Source organism: Nicotiana sylvestris, chromosome 1, assembly GCF_000393655.2.
Source record: "Nicotiana sylvestris chromosome 1, ASM39365v2, whole genome shotgun sequence".
NCBI classification, from domain to species: Eukaryota; Viridiplantae; Streptophyta; class Magnoliopsida; order Solanales; family Solanaceae; genus Nicotiana; species Nicotiana sylvestris.
This window is the reverse complement of record NC_091057.1, coordinates 163,276,620-163,288,130: the sequence shown is the minus strand read 5'-3', so window position 1 is coordinate 163,288,130 and position 11,511 is coordinate 163,276,620. Positions and strand designations below refer to the sequence as shown.

At 39.2% G+C, this 11,511-nt stretch overlaps 1 protein-coding gene across 1 annotated transcript; it reads left to right on the top strand.

Moving 5' to 3' along the window:
- Positions 1-6,728: 6,728 nt before the first annotated feature.
- On the top strand, positions 6,729-10,097 carry LOC104242530 (UDP-galactose/UDP-glucose transporter 4-like). The gene is made up of 7 exons (XM_009797606.2): positions 6,729-7,252; positions 8,018-8,046; positions 8,151-8,352; positions 8,861-9,103; positions 9,219-9,320; positions 9,395-9,502; positions 9,639-10,097. The coding sequence occupies exons 1-7, from the start codon at positions 7,127-7,129 to the stop codon at positions 9,891-9,893; spliced, it is 1,065 nt and encodes a 354-aa protein (XP_009795908.1). The 5' UTR covers positions 6,729-7,126; the 3' UTR covers positions 9,894-10,097.
- The last annotated feature ends 1,414 nt before the right edge of the window (positions 10,098-11,511 follow it).

Sequence of the window (11,511 nt, the reverse complement as noted above, 5' to 3'; positions counted from 1 at the left end):
GCAGGGGAACTCCTTCATTCTGTCACTTTGCTATGGCCATTCATAAAGTGGGGAATAGACATAGTCGGCCCCCTTCCAGCAGGACGAGGTAAGGTATGCTTCCTTTTGGTTTTAACTGACTATTTTTCTAAATGGGTGGAAGCAGGTGCATATACTCAGATATGTGAGCAGGAGGTCATCGCATTCATATGGAAAAACATTATATGCCGTTTTGGCATCCCCAAAGAGATCAGCTGCGACAACGGACCTCAGTTCGTCGAAAAAAGAACGACTGAGTTTTTTGAAAATGGCACATCAAACGAATACTCTCCATGCCATATCACCCCGTTGCCAATAGTCAAGAAGAATCCTCCAATAAAGTAATACTAAGTATATTGAAAAAGAAGTTTGAGGATGCTAAATGGCTATAGCTCGAACTACTACCGTAAGTATTATGGGCATACCGTACCATGCCAAAAACCAGTACAGGAGAAACGCCATATTCACTAGTCTACGGGACTGAGCAGTTATACCCGTCGAAGTCGGAGAACCCAGCTTGAGATACTCCAATGCGAGCGGAATAAGCAACGACGAAAATAGGCTACAAGATCTGGACGAAGTCGAAGAACGGAGAGACATGGCCCACATAAGAATGGTAGCCCAGAAGCAGCAAGTAGAAAGATACTACAACAAGAGAGCCAAGGTGCGACCACTTAAAGTCGGAGACTACGTCCTCAAAGCCAAAACACAAGCATCAAAAGACCCTAATGAGGGAAAATTGGGAACGAACTGGGACAGACCATACAAAATCATAGCTGCAGCAAACAAAGGAGCGTTTCGGTTAGAAACAATAGAGGGAAAACTACTCTAAAACAACTGGAATGTCGCCCACCTCAAGTACTTCCACTTCTAAAAGAAGGCGTCACCTAAGTCGTACTCTTTTTCCCTCAACCGGGTTTTGTTCCAATCGAGTTTTCCCGAGAAGGTTTTTAACGAGGCGGAAAGGGAGACGCCCCAAGGGTCGAAGTGTTGTTCATTACCTCGATCCGTCGACATGATCTCCGGAGCGAAGTAACGAAGGGACTGGATATAGATAAACAAATCTCCATTGTATGTGCAGAGTCGACATGTGATTATAATAAGAATTTAATCAAATACCCATTGTATGTGCAGAGTCGAAGTAGGATCCCACTTCGATGATAGTTCGAAGCAACATCACAACAGCCGAGGCCATCAACAATAACATGGGTTCAATAAACACAAGAAAGGACAAATCGACGAAATAAAGTTTACATTACATCAAAATATTATTTACACTTGCCCTTACAAGCGAGCTCAAGTATGCCCCCCGTAAAAACCCCAAAACAAAAGTAAACATAAACAAAGACTACACATCACCCCTGTGAGGAGGGGGGGGGGTAAGCATCTTTGTACCAAGAATCAAAGGCAAGGCAGTTCGCATCATCAAAATCGATATCGTCCCCGTTAGGTGTGAGTGGGTCGTACCCGCATGCCTCGCAAGCTGCACGAGCTTTGGTATGCACGGCCTGGAGCTCCACCTCAGTAGCCCTTCCCTCAGCATGAAAAAGCCTCGCACTGCCGGATCGGCTGAGGCACGAGACGTAGATGGCTGAGAATAACGACTTACATCCTCCGCCCTCAGCATGGCCATTTGTCCATTCAGCGCAGCCTCCAACTCTTTGACACGCCCTTCGAGCCTGGAAACCTTATGACTAGAGGCTTCCTTCTCTTTGGTCAGTTCCGACTGGCAAACGCGGAGGACATTCTCCAAAGATGCAGTTCCAAAAATAGCTGCCGCCAATTTATCAGTACTGATGCTCAGCTCGCCCTTAAGCCCCTCTACCTCTGTTGCTTTCGCATTCAGGTCAGCGGTCAAACCGGCCACCTTTGCCCGCAAGTCACCATTTTCGGCCATCACCACCCCTACTCAACTCTAGCTCGTCGTCCTTCATTTTGAGGGAAGCCTCGAGTTCACTGTTACGAGTGACAGTTTTCATAAGCTCCTCGTCCCGCTCCCTCAACTCTTCAATCTTACGCTCTAATTGGTCCTCCCGCTGTTTGAGCCCCTCGTGAAACAATTAGAACTCGGGGTCCTGATAATAAATGTCTGCCATCGCCCGATGCTTAGCATGATACTGCTGATATTTGGACGACATCTTCTCATAAAGGCCTGTCCTTCTCCTCTCTCTACGCTTTTTTTCAACCTCCATGACGAGGGTCTGGCAAGAAAAAAAGAGAAGGGGATAAGTTAGAAACAAGATACAGAACGATGATCACCGTACAAACCCAACGATAAAAAGGGAAGAAAAGGCACCTACCTGTAGGGCCATACCGGCAACCTTCTGAGACAACTCTACGTCGCTCATCACCCTAAGCACCTCGCTTTCAGGAGTGGCACATAGAGGAGCTAGGGCAGACGCCACCTGCTCGCTGTTCAGCAGCAAGTTGCAGTCCCCCGGGACGACCATATAATGGTCAGATCAGTCCATCCTAACCTCCACATGGGTATGGCGACCCACGAACTCATTAACATCCTCTGGGTCGACATTCAAACCTGAGCCATCACCCTTGACACGACGACCTCCAACATTGGATGACGTACCGCCCTCAATAAAGCGCATTGAACCGGCTCCTAGGTAAACTCCTTCTACTTGGGGAGATCTCCCCGATAAAATGGCATCGGCCATGAATACGGGCACAGGGGCTGTCAGTGACACCCCACTTCTATCAACATCCATTGCCATACTCTTCCCAAGTTCCAACCTCCTTCTTTTTCTCGACAGTGGCTCGTCTCCGTTAGAGGATTCGTCCAAAGGGAGTGAGGCCGGCACCGAAGAAGCCTCTTCCCTCACGACCACGACTCGAGGTGGACCTTCTAATTGAATAGGTTGAGGACGACCCTCTCGAATATACTCACTCAGAACAAACTGTGTATCTGCAGTAGCAACGGCTTGTCAGAAGGCAGGGACTGGCATCCGCCGCCTAGAAGATCCTCAACCTATCATCACAAAGGGTCGTACCATTAAATAAGGTCGCACGACCAACAAGGTAGTAAGTAAGAAATTTACTAGAAGGGACTTTAGGGCCGTAACACTTTATGAAAGCGGACCAATCTCGTGTTTCTGCTGCATGAGGCAACATACGGGCTACCCAACCCCTGATATCCGCAATAGGGCGAGGCGGACGTCCCATAACTGTAAAAGGGAAGCGAATAAACTTTACAGTAAACACGGAAGAAAGGAGAGTAAAACGAGTGACGACACTTATGAGCTTCATTCCACCGCTCCGGGAACCTGGCAGAGTCAGAAACGACGTGTTCGGTTTTGACAAAGAAATACTTGTGCCAAAACTTGCGACTTGCCCGGTCATCAGTCCCGACCACCAGCCCCTTCGTGCTGCGGAGCCTCAAGTGCACCATGGTGCCTCTGTGAAAACCGGGCGTGAACAAGTGCAAAAGGTGGTGGATAGAAACACTACACTCTGCCAATTCTGCATACTTGGTCAGTAGCAGAAGTATCTTGAACGTATATGGCGAAAGTTGCGCTGGACAAACTTGGTAGAACCTACAGAATTCTTCTGCTAAGGGGAAGAGAGGAAGCGTATAGACGATCATAAAAGGGTACTCGTAGAAAGCGCAGTACCCAGGTCTGTGGACATCCACGTAATCTCCCTCCGCCGGAGCCATTTCTATATGGGCAGGAATGCCATACTTTACACGAAGAGCATCGATATGAACTTGCTCCGTCTCAAAAATTACGGGGTTCAAGGTAGGAGGGGGATTTTTGAGGAAGTCACTCCAGGATGAGGGGTGTCTCGGTAGTAACTCCTCTATTGTAGGAGGGCTGTCACCCTCTTCTACCATCGCATCTTCGCCGCCAGAAGGTGACGCCGTAGATAACGGGGTAGCTTTAGGAACCTCTTCACGAGAATGGAGACACCTCAGCATAATATCAATCAGAAGAATTTCAACACGAAAAGAAGAAAGAAGAAGAAGCTTCGAATGAAGAACGTGAGAAGAAATAGAAGGATATGAGAGCAAATGCGGAAGAGTGAAAGAAGTTATCAAGAGTGAAGTGGCTAAAATCTTTCGAAAGAAAAACCGTTCACCTATTTATAGGGTTTGGTGGCGCCAGAATCGAGGCGGCATGTCACAAAGCAGCGAAGGAATCGAAGCACCAAGCCGTCAGTTCTTCCTCGAAAATCTGCGTGATAATGACGCACGTGAAGCTGACATCATTTTTCGGTAAAGTAACATGTTGACCGTTCCTTATTGGCCATGACGTAACGTTTTAGCGGATTAAATTTCTCCATAATGAATGCATGAAGGCCGCTCATCGGGGATGCACCCGGTCGTAATCCCGATAAGCGGAGGGACTAACTGTATGGGTCCAAATTTGACCGATCACGACCAACGACAAGTACGACAAATGACCGGGTATCTTCGAGTCGACGTCCCAAGGGAGACGACCTTAGGGCAAAAGAAGAGATTGTACGACCCGTGTAATAGTGTAAGCCCATTAAGGGACATTAGGAATATCCCCTCGAATATTCCTTGTATTTTGCTTCTTACAATTTAGAGGTTTTCTCTCTTAGTATAAAAGGGGATAGGAACCTTGTAATAGGACATTCAGACCTGGGGGAGATTACTATTCTTGAACGAAAAGAAATTTAACAACAATCTTCTCTTTATCTGTTATCCTCTTTAGAGATTATTATACTCAGCTAAGATTTACCCCTTCATCTTAGATTGATTTGTCCAAAAAGATCTTCGTATTTTTTTAGTCAAACAGAACTAAGATTTTCAAACTAATTAAGCAGGATCAAGTAGTTTAGAGGAATTTGGAACCCAAAAAAAAATCTAATTAAATGATTTATGAAAATAAAACAGAAACTTAGAAATGGCGACTACGTGACATTAGAGTAAAGTTTCATTGGGTCCGTCCAAAGCAAATGCACAAAACGTAAAGCTTTGTCTTGATCTTGGGGTTCAAGTAAAAGGTGGACAATAGAAACCATTGAGTACGTCAATACAAAATAATGTCTTTTAACACTCTATTATCATTAATTTAACTACTACTGTTACAACAACAATAATCCAGTAAAATTCTACAAGTAGGGTATGAGGAAGGTAGTGTGCATACAAATTTTACCCCTACTCCGGAGAAATAGAGAATTTATTTTCGATAGATCCTCGGCTCACGACGATAGAAAGAAATAGTGGAACAGTAACAATAGGCAGAAACACTGGCATCCTAACAATAACTAGTAAGAATAGCACAGTACTACAGACAGAACGGAAGTAATAAGAACACAACAAGAGCCACTAGCATCCTAAGACAAAACACTATCACACTAGCCTCCTACAACCTAACCTGCAACCTTAATAAAATAGTATGGACATCAACATGAGCTACTAATTTAACTAATTTCTTAAATAAGGTTAAACAGAAAATGTATAAAAGATAAACTTAATTACTAGAAATTAGGAGCGATTATAGTACTAGATTTTATGAATAAGATTGTATGATATGCATGATTCACAAAATTAATATTAAGGGGTCATAAATTATAAGTACAATAAGATAAAAGTATCGTGCTTTGCTTTGTTCATGGGGTACGGGATAAAACTATAATTTTGTTTTTTTAGCTTTCAAAGAATAATTCACTAAAGATCATTTTTATACTTTGCTTGGTTCATGAGGCATGAGATAGAACTACAATTTGATTTCTTTTTCCAGGAATAGCTTATTAAGGAGTTAATTTATTTATGCTAATAAGATTAAAAACCATTTTACGTCCACTGTTAAAGTTTCTGTGTGTTTAGATAGTTTGACATTGAAGTAAAAAGAAAACTGTTAATCTTTATTTAGTTAAGAGAAATTGTACTGTTGGTCCTTCAATAATGGATTGGTATCTATTTTAGTCCTCGCATATTTTACTAAGCACATCAAACTTTCAAGCAACAAAAATATGTAATTTTGGTATCATGAAGTAAGAAAAAAAATGTTACATTCAAACTATTTTATGATCTTTTTACTGCTCAAGTATGAGGGAAACTTTACCACAAACACATGAGTAGTCACATGATTTATCATCTAATCTATAATCTATTTAAATTTGCTAGAATCCGAAATGTACAGATCAAAAGTGCACATTTAAGATATTAAAGGTTAAGTATGCTTAATCTATAATTACGAAAATTAAATCATAATTTCTCATAATCGAGGTACCAAAAATGCAGTTTCTCTATTAATGACCACTAATCAATAAAGAGAGGAAACTAATGTCTATCGTCCACGCTTTAATGGTTATAACCAAAGTTTTATATTATCATGAATCTCTTAATGATCAACAAGTTATAAGTTAAAATTGAGCAATACTAATTTTGCACGCCGTAATAAAATCTAGCTGCTGTTATTTCCTTATTATTTATTATGTGCTAAAAATAAACTTCGCTTAAAAAAATACAATTAAAAATAAATAAATAAAATTACTACCTCACTTAATTTCTCCTTTAAATTTCGGATGAAAAAACTTTAAATTTCTAGCTGCTGTTATTTCCTTAATTAATTACTATGTGCTAAAAATAAACTCCCCACCTAAAAGCGAAAACTCCAACCTCATTTAATTTCTCCTTTTTCTGATGGATTTTCCTTATAATTTCTATAATAATTGGAAGGACCATTTAGTTACACAATTTAAGAAAGAGGGTCTAAATAATCGCAATTGAAGATTATCATAATCTTCTTCTTCTTCTTCTCTCTTCTTTTACTGGGGTGTCACATTAAAATCGTGTAGACTCTCAAGTCCCCGCCCCTTCTCTCTCTCTCTCTCTCTATTTAGAGTTGTTCTCCAAAGCGCTGCTTCTCATTTTATTTTCTTGATTCTTTCAGTCCACATGCGTATCTATGATTACTTTTGTTTTATATTTATTTTTGTTAGCGTAATGGAACAGATAAGTTTTCCTTAAATTCTTAAATTCTTGTCTGTTTTTCTGTATCCAAAGTCAACATGCAAGCTTTGAATCAGCCAACTTGATTTATTAACCAAGTCCAATAACACCTTTTTTAGAGCCCCTTCAAATAAAGGAAACAAATTGTGTGCAGAAAAAAGTGAAATTAAAAAGATGAAGAATGAAGAGCAAGCTCTGTTTCTATTTGGTATTTCTCTTTCAACCCGACCCAGATGGCAACAGTTCCTCTTGTGCTCTTCTGGGTTCTTTTTTGGGTATCTCGTCAATGGTGTCTGTGAGGTAAGTCTTATGAAATCTTTCTTCGTTTTGCTCATTGTTATTTGGTCACTAAGATATGTAATAAAGGAAGGAATCTGAAGTTTTTTGGGGGTATGGATTTCTTAAGTTTCATAAATATTTCTTCTTGTTTGGTCAACAAGAAATTTCACCCAAAAAAAAAGTAGTTGCAGTTTTGGTTTTGATTTCTTTTCCTTTTTCGCATGTTTAATGCTATGACTTGGGTGTATTTTATTGGCTTTAAATGGGTTTGATTTCATGTTATAAGTGCTTATGTATTTTCAATTTAAAATTAATGAGGACAATTCTAAGTTTTGTCAGTAGTATTATTATATGCTTAATAAGGAATTTGTCTCTAACTAGGTAGACTTGAGTGGACCAAGTTTGTAATTTAATACTGATGCAGATTGCCCGAATCATTAACATTAATAATAACTCCATTAATTCTTTAATTGTTGTTTTCTTATGTTTCTACTATTGTTAAAAAAAATTCTTGGGACCCCTTTGTGGTCCATTTTGCAGAAGTAATCTCTTACTGTTAGAAAAATAGAATTGATGGTTGCCAACTTTTGCCTTAATTTCCACTACAAGGGCCCTTGCCTTTTGCCTTGTTACGCAAGTGTAGCTATCTGTTTATTACATCTTTTCTGACTTCATATTATTCCTGGAATCAATTGACATCATCTTGGACTTTACTAGTGCACTTGAGTTTTTTCCTTTGTAAAGGTGAAGCTGATTTTAGCTTAATTTATATGTTCAAAATTACAGGAATATGTCTATAATAGGCTTCAATTCAGGTAAGCTTGACATGCCCCTTTTAAGGATCATTATTAAATATTTTTGGCTTGGTCTATATTAAGAGATTAATTTGCTCAAGTGGTGAGTATTTGACTTATTGCAGCTATGGGTGGTACTTTACCTTTGTTCAAGGATGGGTTTATGTTGCTCTTATTTACTTCAATGGTTTTACTCCCAAGCAAATGGTGAACTCATGGAGGACTTACTTTAAGCTCTCTGCGGTTCTTATGGGCTCACAGGGATTAACCAAAGGGGCTTTGGCTTTCATCAATTATCCAGCACAAATCATGTTCAAATCCGCCAAGGTGAATAACTAAGTCAATTCCTCTGTTCCTCGCGGAGAGATGATGATGCTTGTCTCTAATATATTAAATAGACGAAAGCGAGCCTAGATGAAATTAGTAGAATTAATCATACCAACCAGCAATCCTCGTTTTTGGTAAATGTGGTAGACCAGTTTTATGACAGATCACGAAGGACTTTCTAGATGTCCTTATCAATAAGAACAATAAGGACAAAAAACAAATATGATTACTTCGGTTTACTAAATGCCTTGGGGCGCACCTTGACAACAGTCTTTTCTCTAACGTAAGATTTTCTTGCAATTAGTGTAATTACTTTGCATTCTTGATAGTTCATGACAGAATATGGTTAAAGATAATCTTGGTAACCAATTTTAATGTGGATTAAAGATAATCTTGGTAACCAATGTTGGTGTGGATTACAAGCTTGTGTTTCTCATTGATTAGCAGGATAGAAGTTTATTCGTCTGCTGCCTAACAAGCTTGATGTTCCAATTTACGAATATTCCAGGTTTTGCCTGTCATGGTGATGGGGGCTTTTATACCCGGTCTGCGACGAAAATATCCACCCCATGAATATATATCGGCAATACTCTTGGTAGTAGGCCTAATTCTTTTCACCTTGGCTGATGCGCAAACCTCGCCAAATTTCAGCATTATCGGTGTGCTAATGATATCTGGTGCTTTGATTATGGATTCCTTTGTGGGGAATTATCAAGAGGCCATCTTCAAGATGAATCCTAACACAACACAGGTTTATTTCATGTGCTTTTGCATTCAATATGATGCTTGATCATGAGAATAATCGTTCATGATAAACTTGTGACTAACTCACACCTTTTGGATTTTTTAACCTTTAACTTTAACAGATGGAGATGCTCTACTGCTCAACAATTGTCGGCTTTCCTATCTTGATCGTGGCTATGATTGTAACTGGAGAACTAAGGAAAGCATGGCCTTCATGTGCTCAGGTAATCATCACTTGAACACATGCATCTTGTTTCAACCTTCTTTCCTGCTTACCTTGTTTCCTTTTTTCCTGCAGCACCCCTATGTTTACGGAGTCTTGGTGTTTGAAGCCTGTGCTACTTTTGTGGGGCAAGTGTCTGTCCTTTCCCTCATAGCAATATTTGGTGCTGCCACTACTACAATGGTTTGTTTCTATCTAGACCAATTATCCTTTAGTGAAATTGTTTGATTATCTCATTATGACCGCGCGTATACATCTCCAACTATAACACGCAATTTGCTTGAATTTGTACGACTATTAACTGTGTTGAAATTATCAGATTACGACTGCAAGGAAGGCTGTAACGTTGTTGCTTTCTTACTTGATATTCACGAAGCCTTTGACCGAACAACATGGTACCGGATTGCTATTGATGGCTATGTGTATCATAATGAAGATGTTGCCTGAAAACAAGCCCCTACCTAGGCCTCAGCAAACTCTTCCTCTTCATCAAACCGAAAAACCATCTCAGACTGAAGATAACAGATTTCAAGTAGGCAATGAAGAGGAGGAAGAGAAGAGACCTTTGGTCTAAATCAAAATAGCACTTGTTTGCTCTAGCTTTAGTCTTATTATTTCATTTGATTAGGTTATAGTTGTAATATGGCAACAAAATGTTAGGCTCTTTTTCACATTGTTGCAATTCATCTAAGATGGTAACATTTGTGAAGTAATTTGTTTCCTCTGAGGGCATTTAGTCCAACTTTAGATGATGAATATATGGGTGCAGTAATGCCAAGTTCTTTAGGTTGAGGATCTCCTGGGTGGCATAGTAACCAATAAATCGTTACTAATGATCCTTCTATATGAAAACTATACTGTTAAAAGTAACAAGTTCAAGGTCACTGTGTTTCTTTCTTTCTTTTCAATTTTCATTTTGGTCAAAAGTTAGGAATGTTTATTTACAGGATCAAGTGCCTCTCTCTCACACTAGTAGAACACATTTTTTGGCTTGGCAAAAATCCCTACGTTTACTGGATTTATACACAAGACCAAACGATCTGTCAAGGCTTAAAGATCTCATTAGCAAAAAAAAAAAAAAAAAAAAAGGGGGGGGGGGGTGGGGGTAGTGTTTCCCATTTCAGAAAGTTAGTTCGTTTAACAGAATTTATTAGAAGAAGAAGTCACTAATTTCGCAGTTCGTCCATAAAAAAATAATCCACCATTATAAATTGACATCATATGAATTTTAGTATCTCAGGAGAAGTTAATTTCATGGTTGTACTAAGAATTTTAATGGGAAAAAAAATCAGTAATAGCCAGATTTAGAACTGGTAATTGAAAAATAGTCATAGTTTCAAAAGTAATCGAAATTTAGCATATGCTGGAGTTCGAGTTTTTACATATGATATATTATGCTGGAATTCATGATGTGCTGGAGTTTCAACATAATATATTGGATTTTATACGCAGGAGCTCCATAATCCATCATATTATGTTGGAACTTTTCGTATGTTGGAGTTTCAACATAATATGCTGGAAGTTTATACGCAGGAGCTCCATAATCCAGCATATTATATTGGAACTATCCGTATTTCAATAAAATAATAGCTATTTTTCAATGATTTTACAAACACAAACTACTTTTCAATTATCAATCAGAAAATTGGCTACGCCGTACTATTTTCACAATTTTCATTGACTTATTGACCATCGAGAAGACAGGCCAACAAGCGTTAGCCCAATAATGTTAAATGGGCTGAAGTTGATTAAAGGAACCCAACATAAACGTGAAAATAGTACCGGCTAGCCAGTTTTCGGACTGGTAATTGAAAAATAGCCAGCGTTTGTAAAGTCATTGAAAAGTAGTCATTATTTTGCTGCAGCACATAAAGTTCCAGCATAATATACTGGAGATTGATGTACCAGTGTATGAACTTCCAGCATATTATGTTGAAACTCCAACATACAGAAAGTTACAGCATAATATACCGGAGATTGAAGCATCTGTATATGAACTTCCAGCATATTTTGTTGGACCGGTATATTATACTGGAATATTTTTCGAATTTTAAACAATGTTTTCGTTCAAATTTATCTTCATATGAAAAGTGGCTAAATTTCGATTACTTTTGAAATTGTGGCTATTTTCCGATTACCACTTGTAAATCCGGTTATTTTTTAATTTCAGCCAATGTAAACGGTAGTGCATG

Bases quoted from the DNA above. Each gene is read 5' to 3' on its own strand.
- LOC104242530 (XM_009797606.2), top strand. From the start codon at position 7,127: ATGAAGAATGAAGAGCAAGCTCTGTTTCTATTTGGTATTTCTCTTTCA. The intron at 7,253-8,017 runs GTAAGTCTTATG...TCAAAATTACAG, and splicing joins TCGTCAATGGTGTCTGTGAG to GAATATGTCTATAATAGGCT. The intron at 8,353-8,860 runs GTGAATAACTAA...CGAATATTCCAG, and splicing joins TCATGTTCAAATCCGCCAAG to GTTTTGCCTGTCATGGTGAT.